This window comes from Rhinolophus ferrumequinum, chromosome X (assembly GCF_004115265.2).
Source record: "Rhinolophus ferrumequinum isolate MPI-CBG mRhiFer1 chromosome X, mRhiFer1_v1.p, whole genome shotgun sequence".
NCBI lineage: Eukaryota > Metazoa > Chordata > Mammalia > Chiroptera > Rhinolophidae > Rhinolophus > Rhinolophus ferrumequinum.
The window spans coordinates 117247642-117268605 of NC_046284.1; the positions used below are offsets into that span (position 1 = coordinate 117247642).

The 20964-nt window shown below is 41.3% G+C and overlaps 1 protein-coding gene across 7 annotated transcripts in view; it reads right to left on the reverse strand.

The window, feature by feature from the left end:
- Positions 1 to 20964, reverse strand: part of FRMPD4 (FERM and PDZ domain containing 4) — a 746993-nt gene that overhangs the window by 14578 nt on the left and 711451 nt on the right. For all 7 annotated transcript variants that reach the window (XM_033107952.1, XM_033107961.1, XM_033107980.1 and 4 more), the window contains 7 exons: positions 19990 to 20097; positions 15212 to 15343; positions 12972 to 13091; positions 7001 to 7137; positions 4150 to 4276; positions 1744 to 1833; positions 1003 to 1185 (listed from right to left, as the gene is read on the reverse strand). In XM_033107952.1, coding sequence (XP_032963843.1) covers positions 1003 to 1185; positions 1744 to 1833; positions 4150 to 4276; positions 7001 to 7137; positions 12972 to 13091; positions 15212 to 15343; positions 19990 to 20097 — 897 coding nt within the window. The remainder of the gene's footprint in view (positions 1 to 1002; positions 1186 to 1743; positions 1834 to 4149; positions 4277 to 7000; positions 7138 to 12971; positions 13092 to 15211; positions 15344 to 19989; positions 20098 to 20964) is intronic.

Consider the following 20964-nt stretch of genomic DNA (forward strand, 5'->3'; position numbering starts at 1 on the left):
TTGCTCTCAGCATCTTTGGTCATAGACTAGACCTGGCCCTCCAAGTCTATTCTTGCACATTCAGCTTGCCATGAAGTCAACTGGAGCCCCCTGGATTCAGCCCAGGGTCATCTCTTCCTTCTGCAGAGCACACTGATGCTTTCCAATCCGCTGTGTAGAAACCCCTTCCCATATTCTCATTTCCTCGTAATCTGCTCCTCCCACTCCACTCTAGTGGGAGTGGGTCCTCCCCACCTGTCCTCGGAGCACTCCTCCTGGTTGACAGTTTCCTTTGTGGAATCACTGTCTCTCTTCAGGTCCACTGCCACTTCTCCATAGAAACACTGGATACATCGATACTGCCCAAATCCAGTGACTCATCTATTACTGGGACAACAAGGTGGGGACAGGGGACCCGGATTATTTCCCGTCAACTTTTCTTTTGGGCGTAGAATTTTGCCCTTTGAGGACAATCTCAGATTGTTGTTTTAAATGGACTGGCCATGACATTCACTGGGGCCAGATATTCAGTCAGTACCAATTGCTACAGCACGAAAAGACAGGTTGACTAAAATACTCAGCTTTCCCAAAAGAATAAACACATCCGGACCCAAGCTAACAAAAGGGAATGGGAGTTCTAAACAAGTTTGGGGAAAATCTCCCTGACTGTCTGTACAAGAGTCATATATTCTAGAAAGTTAGGAAGGAGCGTCTCCCCCGGTCTCTATCTATGATTCATGTATTCTGGAGCCAGAAGGGACCTTACAAGTGAACTCACTGGCTTCATCACGTACAGATGAAGCAATTGAGCTCAGAGAAGAACAGCGACTTGTCCCCAAACCACACGGCCATTTAGTCAGGACTGGAGCCTTCAGGCCTGAGCTGGGTACATTTTTTCTGTAGCACATTGCTCCTTTGATGTTCTGTACACACTGAAATTTTGCCTGCTTTGTAAATGTCAGCAGTGTTATCAGAAATGAGCTGTTCAAATCAAGGCCCTGTGTCAAAATCTGAAAGACTTACCTTCACATCCAGCACATGGAGCTCTACCCGCACTAAGCTTTCCTCTTCAGTAAACATCTCGATCCTGTTGACGTGGCTGAAGTCAGCTAAAAGAGCCACCAGATTGGTTTTGGTGTTGATGACATGGCTTATGCCATATCGGGGCCCGACCAGGAGAGTCACTTCCGAGCGCTTTTCTGCCTGCTGAGAAAGAGACGTTGACAAAATATAAAAATACTAGACTTCTGAAGTGCCAGGCAAAGTTGGACCTGAGAGAACATTTTTATAAGGTTGCATTTTCTTCAGAAAGTATTTCTGGGTTATATTGTACTAAATCATCCAATTAGAAGAACCAGATATATCGAGGCTCTGATAAATTAAGAATAATGCAGAAAGTAAAAGTTATCATAGCACGTATATTCATAATCATGAAAGGTTTTTAGAAATGAGGATTTTTTTTCTTTTTAATGTGAAAGCAACTTCCGGCCCAATGATTTAAAGGACGGCCATTATCAGAGTGCATCAGTTCTCTTGGTTCTTCCCATTTCTTTTTCTAGGACATTCTGCAGTGGCGTTATCTAGCTTAACATTTTTTTTTTCTGATATTTTCAGACTGTGGTGCAGTCGATTAGAAATGAAGGCTGGAAAAGATTCATAGCTGATTTGTTTTTGTCATCAAAGATAGCTAATTCAAGACGGCGTATGCAGGGACATTTTGCCGGCCTCCATGGCTTCCCAGAAAAAGCAAGAAAAAGAAATTACCACTAATGTTGCCTTGAATACACGACCCCCATACAATCGAAGGTCACTGAGGAACTTGAGATAATGGACCTTGGCTTGCAGTGCAGAGAGCTGAGGAGAGAAAAGAAACCTCAGGTATTAACTTCATTGGGTGTGACTCTTCCTGCTGGAGACCAGCTGAAAACAAGGGCAAACTAGAAAGGTGACTCTACTGCTATGTCAAGGACTCTTCAGAGGAATGAAAGGGAATTGCTCTGTACTCGGTTTCCTGATGAAGAGCCACAACAGCACATTCAGATTAGTTTTATTTGGGGGGAAACGTATGGGGGACTCATAAGTACAGATTTGCTGGGCCAGGGCACTCAACAAGTGACAACAAGATGATCCAATTTCCCACTGACACATCTACTCCTGGGGAGATTTCAAGAGGTGAGTGGTGCTTTCCAGGTGCAATTTGGGACAAAGGTGAGTTGTATGCACATTCTCCCATTGCATAGGAGACTTACCTGTAGGTGGAGTTTGTGGGAGCTGTTTTGAATATATATCTACAATCTACATAAAGCCTTTAAACAGGCTCTACATGCTCATCGAGTTTCTTACAGTCTTTGCAAGGTTTTAGGGAAAATGAACTTTCTGAGATCCAATCACTGTGCAAATGTTTGAACTTGCTATGTAACTCCCTGTTTTATTCAACTCCAAGAATCTACTGAGTTTCATGAATGATTTACAAATGAGATTTTTATCCGGGTAAAATTTATCTTTATAAAGACTCAAATATGTAGATTCCCATATCATAAAAAAAGTACTTGATTAAAAAAATATCCATGGTTCATTCTGAATGTTCCAGGAATGTTTGCTGGGGATGAGATTTTCCAACAGGGTGCAGACCATGGAGTAGCAATGACTATAAAATTCTGTTTTTAACCGCAGATGACTTGCTAACATATTTGTTAACTACCCCCAAGAGTCCCATCCTTTATGTAACTGTTATTTAGCACTATTCGTCCATCTGACTTCTTTCAAAAATCCAAAGCACTTTGCAAATCAATCTGAAAGCAAACCACTCTTGGCTAGAAAGAATGGCCTTTATAGAAGGATCATGATAGATAGGTAGATAGATCGATTTTAGAGCAGTTATCCAAATTATTACAAAACCAGTGGGCCAGGGTTGAAAAAAAAATCCTATCAAGTTAATTAAAAGAAATTAGCTTTAGGCAAATTAGCATTGAAATGTAAAAAATCTTGATCCATGATATCCTGCCATATTCCAGTAAGCTGATTGTTTACTGTGAAGTAAGTTGAAGGTGCTGCTAGTATGTTGAACCTGATTATTTGTTTTAAAAAAGCCATGGGGTTAGGAGTGAATAGAAATATGCATGTGTTAGCCAGTAAAAATGACTTAAAATCAGATTCTAAGACCAAAAATTACCCACATAAATAGTGATTTGTATTAGAGTCACAGAAGTTTCTAGGGCCAGTATCAATTGGAAAATGTTCTTGGGTTGTTAGACTGCTTCCAATTTTATAGGTCCCGTATTTTAAGGCTCCTTCTATTTCTGGTTCCTGAAATACTTTGCTTTTTATTACCTATAAACATAGCTCTCTATTCTGACCAATAGAATATTTTAAAATGTCCTTTGTGTTTCTTCTACTTGATGAGAGAAAGAGAGAGAGAGAGAGACAGAGAGAGAGAGAGAGAGAGATTTTAACACTAATGATGGTGAATGATGACAGAAATAATTTTATCTTCCTTCTAAAAGTAAGATTTAATTCTGTGGTTCTCAACCTGGGATGATTTTGTTCCCCAGGGCACATGTCTAGAGATATTTGTTTGTCACAGTTGAGGGGGTAAGGTGCTACTGGCATCTCATGGGAAGAGGCCAGGGACGCTGCTAAACATCGCACAGTGTACAGGACAGCCCCTTTCCCCCAACAAAGAATGATCTGGTCCCAAATGTCAAGAGTGCCGAGGTAGAGAACCCTGGTTTAATTAATGTGGCATCTGGTCTGCAGGGATCCTGGCTGGCTGCTGTGCAGTTAAGCTGGTCTGAGTGGAAAATAAGAGCATGATGGAAATGTCAAATTATCTTGTGACTCTATCCTCTAATCAGACGTTATGCAAGGTTCTCCTGCATGCACATGCAAACACACACACACACACACACACACACACACACACACACACACACACACCACAATAAGGAGTGGTCTATAGTTTGCAAGAAATAAACAGCTTTCCATAAAAACACTTATTTTTCACTAGTCTTAGAAACGTTAATAGTTAAAAAAAAAAGGTTAGACAGTGTTATTGCTTCTGAAACTATGGTGCTAAGTATTTTATTCATGGGCTAATTTTAAACATTTTAAAAAATGCATGCAAGCCTTTCTCTTTAAAATACATTTTCTATTAAGATGCAAATGTGATACCTTTTTACCAGGTGGTACCAAGTTTTGATTTGCTTTGACAAGGTGTGAAAGTGCTTTCTTTATGTTCTTCTCTTTCATGCTTTGCAGCACAGCAGAAGGAAGGAAAGTCTCTAATCCCCATTCTTTTCTGCAATAAAGAGCATATCTTAAATTTCACATTCTTGTGATGATGAGTTATCTAAGACAAAATGGTGCTCCAATGTTTGTTGGAACAAATGAAATCTTTGCAAGGTGGGGAATGGTGACAAGTCCCCAACTAGGGAAGTAACTTTTAATTTGCACTCAGGAAACACTGTTTGACCTTTAATACATATGTTTTCATTTAAGAAAGAAACATTCCTCACTCTCTAGAGAGAATGCAAAGAGGGATTTGGGACCAACAGAAATTGAAGAGACACTTTATACGACCTACCTCTGAGTCTCTTAGAATTCATTCTCATCTCTGATATCTGAGTTTGTATTTCCAACACCAATTTCTCTCCATCCTTTTGTCTATTCCCATCGTCACCTATCTCTGCCTGCCTCTGTCTTTTTCTCCTCTTTGAGGACGGATGCAACTCCTCCATGCCCTCAAACCATTCTTCCCTTCACATCTCCCTCATCCATGGTTATCTCTCTAGAAACACATGGTTCTCTTTTCTCCCAGACTCTTCATGTCTATCTAACTTCTTCTGTCAACATTTCCTGCTTGGGGAGTGCTGCTGGTGTGGAGTCAGGGTAGGGTTCATGACCCTTACGTATGTCTGGTACTGATGCGGAGGTGAAAACATCTCATAGATGTGGACATATGAGAAATAAAACGGGACTGGGTTAACATATTTTTGCCAGGAGCCCATTTCCCCAGCAATGAGTACAACTCTATCCTAAGAAGTTTCCTGTTTTGAATTCTAGGAACTCTATCCTGATTGATCATGTGCTCAATCAGGGTCTTTTAGATTATGTGAATGTTCTGGTTATTTCTCCTGCTTCAATCCTCTCCAAAGAAGGGTAGAAAGACAGTCTTCCCTCACTTGACCATTCACGCTCTTCTTCTTCACCAGTTAAGATGGTGTTTTACGTGATCACCATTTTCTTCCTCCTCCTTCTCAACTTATACTTTTCTTTACCCCTCCTTTGGCAGTCCTTATGGGCCACCTTATAATTCTACTTGTATAATTATTTAAATCATTACTTTTCATATCCTTATGTCTTGTCTTGATAATCAGATCACAAGTTGTCCGATGGTTAAGATTATAATTTATACTTTTTAGTACTCTCTACTGTCTTACTGTGAATATCACATAAAATGCTCAGTGAATATTTGTTGGGTATATGAATTAATGAGAACGTTATCCTAGGCTCTGCAAGATTCGTAGTCAAGCTAGTTATCTATAGAGGTTTTTGACTGTACCATGTCCAACCAGGTAAAATGTAGAGAGTAGGAACAAAAATGCATTTCAGTTGTTTGAAAATCATCTCAAGTTGAATAGGCCACCTTTTCAAATGGGAGCCAGTTTCATCCATCCCCAAGAACTTCAGAAAAGGGAATGGGTGAGGGTGTAAATGTGTAGCATGTATGGCAAGAGAGAAAGGAGTGGACTGAGACTGGGAGATCTGAGGTTCTCAAACTGCACACAAGGATTTGTCCTTCGGCAGCGACAGCAGAACTGAGTCGTAAGAACTGTGGCATTCGAGTCAGCAAATTGGAGCTCTATTCCTCCCCAACACAGGCTCAAGAACCTGTCAAGAAGAAGCCATTTTGCCCCCTGGGGGTCAACCTGGCACTGTGGAATTAGGAATGGCTTCATAGGCAGCCCATGGGATTGGAAGGTGGGATTCTAATGAGCTTGTACATCTCTTGGAGGTAGAGAGAGAGAGGACCCTAAGGCTTCTGGTGTGACCTGGAAATGTGGCTTCAGCCCTGCCATGAACTTTGAAATATGAACGTTCCTTTCTCTTGGTATTAGAGCTGCTAGGATTAGGAAAGTATGGCTGCTTTGGGGTATTGAATCACTTGTAAAAGACTGGGCAACAGAGGGTTCTCTTTTCAAGGACAAACCTTAAATAGGCTCATCAACTGAGGGCAACACAAACTGCTTTTATCCTAAAAGAGAGATCTTCTCTGGCCAAAGATGTAGTATACTGATGCTGTAAATGGGTACATACTCAGCAAGACAGAGCCTTCACATTTCCCAAACAACATGCGATCCACAAAGCAAAGTTGGATTGTGTGGCATCCTTTCCCGCTCTGTCACAGCTCTTTACTACAAATACCACTCTTCCTGATTATGACTGAGAACATTATGTTTTATACTGCATTTTGATCATCTAAAAGTAATCTGGGGTAATGCAGACCACTTTCTAAATGGAGGTGCTTCAAATGATCACAGAAACTATAGTGCAATGGGGAGTCCCACTGCCTGGGCTCGAACCCTGCCCCCTCTAGTAAATAGCCTGTGTGATTTGGACCAGTTACTTAACCATCATGTGTCTCGGTTTGCTCATCTATAAAATGGAACTAAAATCCTACTGATCTCATAGGGATGTCGTGAGAATTAAACAACTTAATGTCTGAAAAGCGCTGAGACCAAAGCTTGGCTTGGAACCAAGTCTGTTTAGGAGTTGAAAAATGTGTGTTTCGTTTTAAATATGACCCCCATTTAATCACAATTCTCTAAAAGTAGATTATGTAAGAAATGGATTTCTTCCACCAAAAAAAACGAACATGCTATTCACATATTTTGCCCACGTTTAACAAATGCTCTGCCACAAACAAGATCAATTTTGGAAATAGAGACATAGGTGAAAAATACATTTGGGCGTTAAGGGGGCAGCATCTTTGTCTCTGAAATGGCTCTGAGTAAACACTTACTCGATGTATTTCAGGGAGATTTTCTGCGTTTGTTTGGTGGTAACGGTTGCGATGTACATTTGCAAGGCTGCCAGCCGCAGGGCTATGTCGTACTTCAGCTCCGGCCCAAATCGCTCCTGGACGACATCGTTACAACTCTGCAAAGAGACCAGCAGAGGGCGCAACTTGTTAAAGAATGGGACCACAACGTTGCCTTAGAGGAACGGGTGACCGGCATGTCCCCTTCACTTCAGAGGCAAGGAGGCTAAATGTAGGAACATTTCCACTGCGCTGCTTGGAATCGAGCCAATTTTTAATTGCTCTCAGAAACACAGAGACCACACGAAACATTTAACATCCATTGACGAGCGAGCTGCTAGTTAAATATTTAGCTTTTTGTGAAAATAATTAGGAATTCAGGTAGGAAATTTGCAAACACAGGTGCTGCAATGGAACACACGAAGAACTGATAGCATGATGGCATCTGGAATTTGTCTGACGGAGTTGGAATTCTGGGTTCAAATCCTGTTCCTCCCCTTCACCGGGGCGTGACCTTGGGCAAATTCCTTAATGGTTCTGTGCCTCAGTTTCCTCTTCTGTAAACTGGGAATAATACTGCTCCCTATTCACAGGGTTGTGGTGAGGTGAAATGAGTTAACAATGTGAAGCCCTTGGAACTCTACCTGGTAAACTGTAAGCAGTCACACGTGTTAACAGTGGTCATCGTCAGCTACCTCTTGGTTGTCGTGTAGACCAGGGTGTGGGAGGCAGGTAATGGACAGCAGCAGCTGTGGACCTACCCCACCTGCTTCCGAGTCCTGGCTTTGCCAGTGACTGTCCCCGTACCTTAGTTGGACCAGTTTACTTTAACCCTTGCAGCCTCAATTTTCTCATCTGTGTGATGGGGATTCATACTAACTACCTCCCCCTCCACCCCATCCCCCGCCTAGTGGTGTGTTAGACAAGATGCACACCGAACGCTTTACCGCAGTGCACTAGTGCACTCAGTAAAGGGCAGCTATTAAAATCCTCAGTGCATTCCAATGGTGACTGCCGCCACTGTGATTTTGAGGGAGTCATCCCATGTCTCAGCCTCAGTTTGTTCATCTGGAAAAGGGACTCACCTACCTCACAAAGTTTGTGGTGAGCAACAAACAGTGGCTGAGAGTGTGTAAAGTCCTATATGACCATAGCAAACGGTTTCAGGGTGGCTTTCTCCGCACTCAACAGGAGCAAAGGACTGGGCCCAATGTCGATGGGAAGCACAGCATTGCTTAAGCATATTGTGCATGTGTGTTTACTTATTTCTGTTCTGGGAAAGTAGGCTTTGGGGCTAGAAAATATGATATGTAGCCTCTTTCTCCCTTTCTTATTCTTTACCTTGTCTCAAGATGATTTCAAATGGAAAACTGTATCAGGATTCGTTTGCCTCCTTTCCAAGAGAAGCGCATTTCTGACCACTTCATATACTGATTTTACTAAATGGGAACATGTACCCCTGTATAGTTTCTGCACACAATATTTACCTTTCAAATACTTATCCGTGTTGTGCTGGCACTGTGCAATGCATGTCCTGTCCATATGCTCTGGGGGCGTGCCTCTTAGCCCATCCCTTCACTCCTAAGATGGTAGCCATATTCTCACCCCCTTCCTTCCCTAATATGGTTTTCCGCATTGCATCCCCTTAAAATTTTATACTTATCAGGCTTGCACAGCACTGCTTGTTGGAAGTGGGTCAGACATGAGGTGGGAGATAGGGCCTTCTGAGTGAAGGCAGACCCTGAAAGCAATTCCAGGCTGCCATTTTGTTTTGATAGTCTTGGGTTTACCAGCTATTTCTAAGTGCTGAGGATTTTCCATAATGGGGCACCACAGGGTTGAGGGCCAAGACAGGGTCATTTTATAGAGTCTCATGAGGGTGACAAAGCCACTCAGCAGAGTGTCAGGCCAAACCAAGCACTTCAATTATAGTTTTTTGATAATTCACTTTCTTCTATGAGAATGATTGCATAATGGATTTGAAACAGGATTTTAACAAAGAATTTAGAGACAAAAGCCCCAGGTTAAACCCTACGCTCTGTCAACTACTACTCAAAAAGACCTTGGACATGGGATTTCATCTCTCTTGAGTCTCAGTTTCCTTATATGAAAAATGGGCTAACAACAACTCTCAAGGTTGTTGGTATACTTGTAAGGATGTTTGATTAAAATGGAATGTGCTTTATAAAGGTGAGTCATCACTATTACTTCTCCTAAGAATTGGGACCGGAATTGTTTTTTCCCATCCCTAATACACTGTGTGTGTGTGTGTGTGTGTGTGTGTGTGTGTGTATGTGTGTGTGTGTGTGTGTATCTCCTGTATTTTAACTAGGCTTCCAGGTGAATTTTTTATCAAGATGATTAGTCACTTAATTACATTATATAATTAGTTCAGATTGATCCTGGAGAATTAGTGTGGAGTCTGACGTATATTTTGGTACTAATCATGCTTTTATTACTCTCAAGTACATTACTTAAAATACAGTTACACAAGCAAGTGGTGGTCATTGTTTTGCTAAATAGAGGTCCCAGACGACTCCGGTTTAGGCCTACAAACAGTTCGTTTATAGTGAACATGTCAGATGTTAAAAAGGAAACTAATACTGCTAAAATGTTTGAAAACTTTTTGTAGCCTTGGGTATTATCCTGTTTACTAATTGGTGTAACGATCTTTTTCTGGATAGCGGACAGGTAAATGTCAGCATGGCTCATTATAATTATGAATTAGAACAGTTTGGATGATTAGGGCTTACCATTAATGTGTATACTGAAATCTGGAAAACACCTCATGGTCCATCGATGACTAGGAGATGAATAAATATTGTCACTATTGAAACCAGTTTTCGTTGTCCTCATTAGGAGCCTGCTAGGTTGACTCAATTTTTATCTTTGTAATGTGATATATATTGCTTCTGCTTACTCTTTTGTTCTCTAGGCTACTTTTATCGCATCTTTAAAGTCAACATGGGCACACAGCACCATTTGCAGATCCACTGACTTATGTTCATTAGACAGATATGTTATTTTAGGCATACCACACATTCTGTGATACAAGGCATTTTGAAGCAGAGGGTCTGAGGCCAAGAAATTCTCATTTCCTATACTCAGTGCAAGATATATAAGATGATGCTTGCTTAATTTTGGTCTCTGTTGCCCACTATACATGCCTTTCCAACCTCCCCCGACTGGCTACTCGTTGAAGGGGTGGTTTATCCACCACCCATAACACCCAAGGTGGGAAAGTAGAAACACCTCAGTCTTCTGCTCACCGCAGAGCAAGATCCCTGGACAGACTTTTCTGTTCTCAGGACAGTCTCAGGGTATAAAAGATGAGATGTATCTTTTGAATAAGAAAGACCACCATGAGCTGCATTAGATTTGGGCAAACACACCTTGCACGGAACATGCATAGCAGTACGCCTTGTCTACTAAAGAAGTTCCCCCCTCACCATATATTTGATCCCCCTTACCCTCATCTACCATCCCCCTCCCCCCTTACCCTCTGGTAACCACTGAACTATTGTCTGGATAACATATATGGTGATGGAAGGAGAACTGACTCTGGGCGGTGAGCACAGAATGGGATATATAGATGATGTATTACAGAAGTGTACACCTGAAACCTATGTAATTTTACTAACCATTGTCACACCAATAAACTTCAATAAAAAAAAAAAACTTCCCCACCCCAAGACAAATGCAACCACATTCTCCTTTCACAAGTTCAGTGGGCTTACGATGTTTAAAACAGAAGCAGAGTAAAATGGTTCTAAAGCCTCAACTTGTTAATGGATGAGTATCTAATTATAGAGAATGACAACCAAATGTGTCTCACTGCCTACAGCCATGCACTGACCGGCACCTGTAACTATTTATTTGTAACTAACAAGGTGAAAACCATAGCACACGATCTGAGCTGGGGCGGCAAAGCCCTGGGTTGGTTCTCAGTGGGAATATGTCAGCAGTAACAGATCAGCTGACAATCAGGCTGTTTCATGCAGTTACATCTGCATTACCTGGCCTGTTGGGGACCAAGGGATATTGTTGAGGGGTCCAGGTGACTAAAGTTTAACACTTATAAAACCCAAGTCATGACACTTACACTGTTCTGGGTCAAAAACTGTGTCAAGTGCACTACACATTTCTTTACTTGATAAACAGGGTATACTGAATGGGATCTACCTTTTCCTGATGACTCAGGGTTATCTTCCTGAAAGCTAATCAGCCTACCCAGCTGTAAATACCATCGTCTCTTCCAAAGACCACTGAGGTGGGGAATGTTTAACTCCCCTTTCCCCCTCTGCTGGAATATTCTGGTACATTCTGTTTTGTTTTGTTTTTTCTCCTCTGACTTAATTTCTGTTCTCCAGGGCTTATTGCCACTTTAATTTATGTCACCATTTCTAACCTCTGACATTCATCTTGTGTCTGCTGTCTTCTACCTATTTTTTTCCCCACCCAACTTTTTAAAGATTACAAAAACTATACAAGAAATATACAAGAAAATACTGAGAATAGTAAAACAAATACCAGTATATCAACTACCCAGAATTGACAAATGTTTGTTATTTTCTTTATCCTACTTCTTTGCTTTCTATTCCTTACTTATGACTCCAGCAGTCTTTGCTACATACAGGTATCCCCAGCTAAAGAGAGCATGCCTTTTTTTGGGGGGAGTGGGGCTCACTTTTGCCTTTTCTCCCTTTTTTGTGGGGGAGGTTACACTTTTAGGTTTACAACCTCTTTGAGTAGTTCTAAGGCTAAATGCCTAAGTTTTAGGTAAGTGGGTTCTTACTGTCTAATGTGATTATATTGGGTATTTACGTGAGCGTCACAGGAAGCATTTATAGAGAAATATAGGAACATCTCCTAAATATCAAATGGATTAATTCCCTGTGGGACAAACTAGCAAAGATTCTTATTTTTGGAGGCCTTATTTTTTTGAAAACTTTATCCCAGAATCAGATATAGACAGTTTGCAAAGGGTACTGTCTCCTTAATGTTTTATTGTCTTGAAATTAATCATTCTAGTATAATGAATATCATGATTATTTCAGAACAATCTAAGTATCAAATAAATGAATAAGTAAATAAAGAAGGGAAAACTCTTTCTTATAGAACACCAATTAATAAATGAAGAAGAAATAATGGGATTAGAAAAATCATCCTTTTCATCCATCGCAATAATAATGGACTCAGGCAAGAGTCATCAATCAATACTGAAAACTAGTGGGTGAAAGGATAATAAGAGAGTTGCAAAGTGACTCTCCACAAATTATTAATTGCAAAAGGAAAAGTAGTAACTTCTGGATGGATAAACTTGGAGAACATCACTGTATCTAAGAGTCAAAGTCAGCCTTGCCATTAAGGGGACAAGCTGACATCGTGTACCTCCTGATATGATACACGAAGGAGGACACAAAAACTCATGTTGTCTGCTGCTTAAAATGCATAACCTAAATCTAATCAAGAAGAAACATCAGAGAAACCCAAATTGAGAGATTTCTACAAAATAACTGACCAGTGCTCTTCAAGACTATGAAGGTCTTGAAAGTCTAAGGTACTAGAAAATACACACTGAAGTGGTTAGGGGTCAATGAGCGTGATTTTGGTTACTGACATTCATATGGTTTAGAAAAAAAATTGTGTGTGTGAAGGTGAGGGAACACGTACAAACACTAAAGGTAAAGTGAATGTGGTAAAATGTGAACAACTGGAGAATCTGGGTGAAGGATATCAAAGAGTTCTTTTACCACTTATAACTTTTTCATAAGTATGAAATTGTTTCAAAATCCAAGGTAAAAATTCAAAAAGCACCATGGAATCATTTTACAATGCACTGAGGTTGAGGTGGGGACAAAGAGATCCCAAACTTAAGGAATTCAGGAAAAAACAACCCACAGTTGATTTATCCCACAACATTCATATAAAACACGTGCAAATTCTCACATACCTGAACGTAGAGATACTCGAAAGCAACCGGATCTCTCCTTAACAGGTCAATCGGATCTTTTGGGACAAAGCTAATTCGGAAAAGACACCTCATCTTATGGGAGCTGGGCCTCTGAGTCACCTAGAAGAGCAAAAATTGTCAGTGCTGACTGAGAAATGGCCGAGGGACACAGAAGCAAAGGCAACTTTCTCTGGGCATTGAGGAAGGAAGTGGTTGAAATTCTTTCAATATTTGTCATAGACGTTCCCCGAAAACTGCAAAGAGCTTGTGACTTAGGTCGAATTCCCCAGAAGCAGACCCTGAGATGAGGGACTTACTAAGGCACTGGTCCCAGGAGAGGCCAGTAAGGGAGTGGGGGAAGCAGGGCAGGCAGGAGAGGAAGCTGAGCAAGGCCATGGTACCCAGTAGAGCTTAGCTACCGCCTGTTCCTTGGGGGACTCTGGAGGGTAATTTACATCACAGAGCCATGGGACCTGAGCCAAAGGAGCACAGACAAGTCATTGGCTTTGAGCTGTCCCAGGGGGATGTGAATTTCCAGGTTGGACAGAATGGGAGCCAGGAGTCAGAGGGCAATCCCCGGAAGAAGATGCTGGATGTTATGATAGCACACCAAAGCAAGGGTGGGGTGGGAGGTACAAAATGGGACCCAGCCGGAGAGCACAGTGACTGCCCACTACAGTTTACTGCTGCATAACACTGCTTTGGGGTTCTTCTAAATTAGACTCCAAACAGACTGGAGTATAGAAAGCATGACAGTGTCCATATTGGATGACGTCACATTGGAAAGTAGGAAGACGGAAGTTGTGGCCCATGCACTCAAACTGGAGTCCACCAGTTTCCAAATGACCCCAAACTTCTGATGCCATGACGCCGTTCAAATTGTTCAAAGAAGCTCAGAATACACCACAGGTTCCTCAGGGTTAAGGACCATGGATTGTTTGATTTGTTTTCCTTTTTTCCAGCACAGTATGTGCCAAATACTAGGTGTTAGTTTCTTAACTCCTTTTGCAACAAAAGGGAATCAATCAATGAATAGTAGGCGCTTAGTACACAGCTGAATGAATGAAAAGGCACTGGACTCCAAGAAAGAAGGTAAAAGCTCTCCAATTCCCCTTCAAGGAGTCAACAAGAGGAAACTAAGACCATGCACAGCTGGACTTTTCATCACGTGTATGTAGTTTCATGTACTGATAACTACTTTTATGCAGCGGATAAATCTGGCAAAATAAAAGTGTTCGTGAACTGCAATTTAGAAATACAAAATAAATACAGCAACAGCTTTACTGAGCCCCATGGCATGTGCATGCATGTGTGCGTACATGTGTGTATGTATATTCCTACAGTTGACATGCTATCTTCATTGAGTAGGAGAATTTCAATGGGAAACACCCTTTTTGAAAGGTATACCGGGCATCCTGAGAGGTAGTAACACTGACCAGCTTTCTGGCTGGGGGTAGGATTGCAAAGCTGAGTGGACGCAGGAGACGGAGGACTATGGGCTGCTCACCCGTGGCTCATTGGTAAAAGAAAGCAGAAAGTAGGAACCTAAGAGCCTACAGTCCCCTCATCGTCGAACTCTCCTACATGAGAGGAATTTGTTCAAGTCCCTTATACGTCCAACAAAGACTCTGCTTGTGTGAAGTACAGGAAAAGTCAGAGTGCAGTGCTGAATTCAGCAGCCACACAGCCTGCTTGTCTCCCCACAGAACAGATGGGGGAGGCATCTTGATGACCAGGAACTGGGACACACTGGTGGATCACATAGTATTTCTAGTGGGAAGGGCTGGGGGAGGGATTTCAGGCTTCCAAAAATAGTCTGACGTATACACCCAGACCCGAAAACAACTAAATGTGATTTCTCTTTAACTTAAATAACCTCCGAAACCATTTCCTTTTAATGGTTTCAAGACATCAATTATCAAAACAGGTGAACAAGACTTTACAATGACATAAAATATAATTCTACAGAGACATAGTCCCAAAGAGTGGCTGCTGAGTCGTTGAATAACAAATCCGTTTCTGAGACCAACTGAGAGTCTATGAAAAAACTGACAAAAAGGGAAACATCACCTTGAGGTGTAAAATCCATTATTAATGCCAGCGCTTCCTTTAGTGGGGCCACCCAGCGATGCAGAACACATTTAAAGGATTTGAGGTGGGGTGGGGTGGGGGTGTTCTGGCGCATGGCGGCCTCTGCTCTCAGCAGCAGCATGATCACGTGACGGTGTAATTCCACACACCTGAGTTAGGGTCTCCTGTTCATGGAGTAAGAGCAGCCTGGTTCCAGCGCCTTCTGTCCTCTGCTCCAGCATAAGGGAGAAATGTTCGATGCCTTTGATAGAGAGCTTCTCTTGAAGGGTTAAGATGACATCCTTACAGAGGAAACATTGACAAGGTGGGATCAAAACCAAGGTAGCCCTCCCGTGGAGTCTACCATGACCAAAAAGTGTTGCACAAATAGGCTTCAGACCTTTAGATGTTATTTATACTTTTGGTTGGTTCTGAAGCTTGATGCTCCGAAGACCGAAAAAGAAACAGAAATGAGAGCTTCTCTCTCTTACCCTTTTCCTGGCCTCCCCCACCTCCAAATCTTTATGGAGTTCAGAAATAGGCAACAAGGTGAATAGCTGGGGGAGGTGCTTACCTATTATCTAAAGTCTTAGTCTAGAAAGCTTATCAATATATTGTGCAGGGTAGTCAGTTTCGTTCTCTTTTCTTTTAAAATGGGTGGCAACTAAACCACGTCTGAAAGTGCTCTACCCCAGGGGTCAGCAAAATATCACCTGCATGCCAAATCCAGCTCACTGTCTGTTTGGATAAATACAGTTTTATTGGCATACAGCCATGCCTCTTTACTTCAATATATGGCTGGTTTTGTGCTCTGCACAGGCAGAGTTGAGTAGTTGCAGCAGAGCCTGTGTGACCTGTGAAGCCTACAATATTTGCTTTCTGGCCCTTTACAAGAAAACCCTTGCCAACCCCTAGGCTACATTCCTGTAAGCGAAGTCTGGTGGTGGTAAGGAATGTGGGCTTTGAAAATTCTGGGTTTTAAACCCAGCTCTATCACATATTAGCTGTGCAGCTTAGGGCAAGGTGTTTAACCTCTAAGTATCTTAGTGTCTCTATCCGTAAATGGGGGATAATAATAATACCTGCCTCAGAATAGATATCAGCACTAAATGAGTTTAGACACAGAAAGCATCTATTACAGCACAGTTTGGCACAGAATCAGGGCACTGTAACAATATAGTACATATATTAGCTTTTATTTTAAATCTCTGGGGAAGGTAGAATGAGCAAGCATCGTCAGCAATCCTTTAAAAGAGTAAACATTTATGATCAGAAAGGTGTTCCAGACAGAAACACATGTGTACTGCAATGCAAAACTACTGTTCTCAACCATTATACTTTTTTCATGTACTTGAAAACTAGTCAGTGATCTCTCTTCAAGATAATGTATACTCCAGTGCTAAATATCCCATAGAGCAGTAGTTGCAGCAGAGCCTGTGTGACCTGTGAAGCCTACAATATTTGCTTTCTGGCCCTTTACAAGAAAACCCTTGCCAACCCCTAGGCTACATTCCTGTAAGCGAAGTCTGGTGGTGGTAAGGAATGTGGGCTTTGAAAATTCTGGGTTTTAAACCCAGTGGTTTCAACTGGGGCAAAACTGCCCTACAGCAACATTTGGCAACTTCTGGAGACATGTTTGGTTGTCACAGTGGGACCGGGGATGCTAGGCATTGAGGGATGCTCCTCAGTCTATTACAGCACAAGACAGCCCCTGCAACAAACAATTCTCTGGCCCAAAGTATCAAAGTGCCAAGAGAGAGGAACCCTACCGTACATGGAATTGTTTGGTTTATTTTTACTGATCTTTCTAAGGTTTTGATCCTTCTCTGTGGACCTTTTTCAATTTCTTCAAGCACCTTTAAGACAAAGGTCCCCACACCCACCCACCACCAAAAAACAAAACAAAAAAATCATTCAACAGAAATGCCTTGACTATATTGAATTTCAGAAAAGATTCTCTGTTTCATAATGTTTGCCCAAAGCCCAGGAAAGAGAAAACAAAACCCGTCCTTGTGTAGCAATACATACTTTATAAAACCTTTTCCTGAATCACCAGGGAGGACACTGGAAAATCAATAGCAGTACTTTTTTCCTATTGTGACTGCAAGAATTTTGGCAATTTTATAAAACAGTGTCATATCCCTTTTATAACTACACTATTTCCATTTTATGTCTACCAGCCCGGGTCTGTTGTGATAACAAGGATGTTAGGTCCACGATAAGATAACTATAATTTCTTGTGAACTTTTTGCTTTGCTTCCTGTCTTCTCATTGTCATCTGCCATCCTCAGGGAAATCAAACTTAGTCTAGTGTGGGTTCCTATAATAAAGAGGCCAGAGGGAATTAACAACAGGAATCTTTTCCAAATTTAGATTTATTTCTGTTAAAAAATACATTCAAGTCTTTATCAATATCTTCAGATAGTGGAGGGAGTCCAATGGCAAGGAGCTTTTCTGACCAGTTGGTGTTACAGAATAAGACCACTGTGTCTGAGGGAGCTGTAATAATGCAGCTTTATGGGTTAGGTCAGGGGTGTGCCAACTATGGCGGGGGGTGGGGGGGTGGGGTGGGGTGTCAAATCTGGCCACGCCCATTCATTTACATACTGTCTGTGCAGTAAAGGATTTGTCTTGCCTAAACAAAGGTTTGCCTCTTTACTTCCGCCTCTTGGGAGGTAACCTCTAAAACCTTGGAGTGTCCTAGCTGATAGGAGTGTCTTTGTTTACCTGGGGACCTTTGGCCATACCAGATAGTCCATGCTAACAATGTGATTTATGGTGGGGACCTAGGGCCATGTGGTATCAGCTCCACCTCGGGTCAGCCACACAGGTGGTCAGCTATGTCCATGTAGCCAACCTCCAATAAAAACTGAACACCAAGGCTCAGGTGAGCTTCTCTGGTTGGCAGTACTCTGTGCATGTTGCCACACATCATTGCTGAAGGAAAAGACTGCTTGCACAACTCCACTGGGAGAGGACAACTAGAAGCTCCGTGGCCAGCCTGCTGCCCCTATGCACCTTTCCCTGTTGTTGATTTCAATCTGTATCCTTTTGCTGTAATAAACTGTAACTGTGAGTATAACAATTTGCTGTGTTCTGTGAGTCCTTCAATGAGTTATTGAACCTCCTGACTATGACCATGTTTCTACGACTGCTTTCATGATACAACAGCAGACTTGAGTAGTTGCAACAGAGATCAAATGTCCCACAAAACCTAAAATATTTACTCTTGAGCCCTTTCCAGAGAAAGGTGTCAAGTCCTAGGTTAGTTGATTAATAATTAGAGTAACACCTTACTATAAACTGATTTTGAATAAGAATAAAGGAAAAGGATTTTTTTCCAGTCATCACCATTTACAATGAGCAGTTTGGTATGAAGGAAGCTAATATTTCATCTGGAATGATTTAAGGATGACTTAAATGTTCTACCATCAATCTACTCGTATTGTCTGCTCTATTACCTGCTAAATCACTACCTATTTAAATCAATGCAAAACAAGCTGCTTGCTTGTATCATGACAACAAGAACGCACACTGAGTGAGCCTTTGCAGAAATGCAATCATTCACAAGGTTTGCTGACTAATTTTAAAAACTGAGAATTAGGGGTTGACTATTGATAGACATTTTTAACCCAGAGTTAGTATTCTCTTGATACATTATTGTACAGATCATCATAAGATATTTTTTTCACCTCCATAAAATCTCTTTCACTGTGCATTTGAAGAAAGCCTATTTCAGGCCGATGGAGCATTATGGAGCAATCAATTTCTGAACACACTTTTGTCCAATAAAAAGAGAATATGTACTTTTTTTCCCCAGGAAGGAAGCATGAAAGGAAAAACTCATATGCTTTGTTATGATACCCATTATGCAAACTCACCTGTAGCTCTGAAATACAGTAGTTCTCCCTCATCCGCGGTTTCACTTTCCGCGGTTTCAGTTACCTGCAGTCAACTGCGGTCCAAAAGTATTAAATGGAAAATTCCAGAAAGAAACAATTCATACGTTTTAAATTGTGCGCTGTTCTGAGTAGATGGATGAAATCTCCAGACGTGACTCATCCCTTTGTCCAGCGCCTCCAAGCTCTATAGGCTCCCCACCCATTAGTTACTTAATAGCCATCTCAATGATCAGATCAACTGACGAGGTATCACACTGCTTGTGTTCAAGTCACCCTTATTGTACTTCATAATGGCTCCAAAGCACAAGAGAATGTGCCAAAGAGAAGCATAAAGTGCTTCCTTTCAGTGAAAAGATATGTATATATAGGCAAAAACATAGTATATATAGGGTTCAATACTATCTGAGGTTTCAGGCATCCACTGGGGGGCCGTCATGGATATCCGTCATGGATAAGGGGAACTACTGTAATAGCATTGCTTTGTGACTCTTCCTTTTCACCACTTTTCCTAAGAAGCATGTGTCATTTCTGCCTTTTATGCATTATTTCCATGAAATTGTTTCCAGTAATTAAAAGTAAATGTTATCTTTACATTATTCTACCTCTTGTTTTTGCTGGACACCAAAGTACCAGATATTCAATTAATACCTAACATCTTAATCTTCTTGGTGGCTAATATTGCTGAAAAATCATGCTGGCTTTGGGCAGGGTGCCAAGCCTTCTTGGTGACAGTCACGCTATTTTAATTAATTTTCTGTTGCATTAAAATGACTAGCTGTAGTGGTTCATCACTGATAGCACATTATATTGTTTTAGAACACACACACACACACACACACACACACACCCTAGAACCTTAGTTGAAACTTTTTGGTTTGGTCTGTTTTTAAGTATTCACACACTATCTTTCTTGGAAGCAACCAAAAAGAAAATCTCAGAAATAAATAGATAGCTCTGAAAGAAGGTGCTGCCATACAAGACTCATAGTGCAGCTTTCACTTCCTATCTGGCAGTGTTCAGGTACAGAGTTTAGCGGGTCCTCTTACCTTTATGGAGGTGTTGGAGTCAAAGCGAAATGATTTGGTCTGCCCATTTTCCAGATAGACTTTCAAAACATTTGGCATAAAAAGAAGTGAATTATCCTTAACAGTTTCCTGTTTAACAAGAAGAACAAAAAAAGAAGAAGGGGTTTAAGTCAGTTGAATTATAATTCTGCTCTTTTCAGTAACTGCACATACCTACAATTTATTCTAACGCAACATAAAAAAAAATAAACTCTCTAAGGCAAACCAAAGTGTCCCTTTGGTGATATCTGAGTTCCGTTGTTCATATAAAAATTATTTTTTTCCAGCTACAACTAACTCAGTTGATTCAAATAAAAGACTTTTTCCCATGAGAAAATCAATCAGATGAGTTTCTTTTCTGAAATCAAGGTTCCCCATTGGAACACAATTACAGAAATAATTCCTTTGTAACTGAGCCAGTGTTTGGGACTACAAGCCCAGACTTTAGCAGAGCAGTTTGTCTGGAGCGGAACGAGGTCCAGCAATGATGTTTGATGTAATGCCTGTTGGCGCCTGGCAGAGGTCATGACAGTGAATCACAAGCATTAATCAGCTTCAAATGTAACGTTAGTTTTTTTTAGCTCATTTAGGAATGTTCCTCAAACTCAAAGGGGACATATCAGGAATGGGTTAGTGTGTTAGTGGAGTAAAATACTAAGTCTACATATAACAAATAGAGCATAATTTTAAAATAACTCAAAAAGAGATATGCAAAACACAACCCAAAGTAAACGACAGAAATGTATTCCTTTGAATTTTCTCTGTAATTGGAAGTAGGGAGGGATGAAAGGGGGAGAAAGAAGGCATGTTGGATGAGTTCCATGATCCCTGGAGTGAACCGTGTTACTCGCATACAGTTGGTCATAGTCACAGGAGTTGAGGGGACCTCTGCAATCATGAAACCATACATCCCCTGGTTTACAGATGATGAAACTGAAGATGAGATGTTCAGAGATT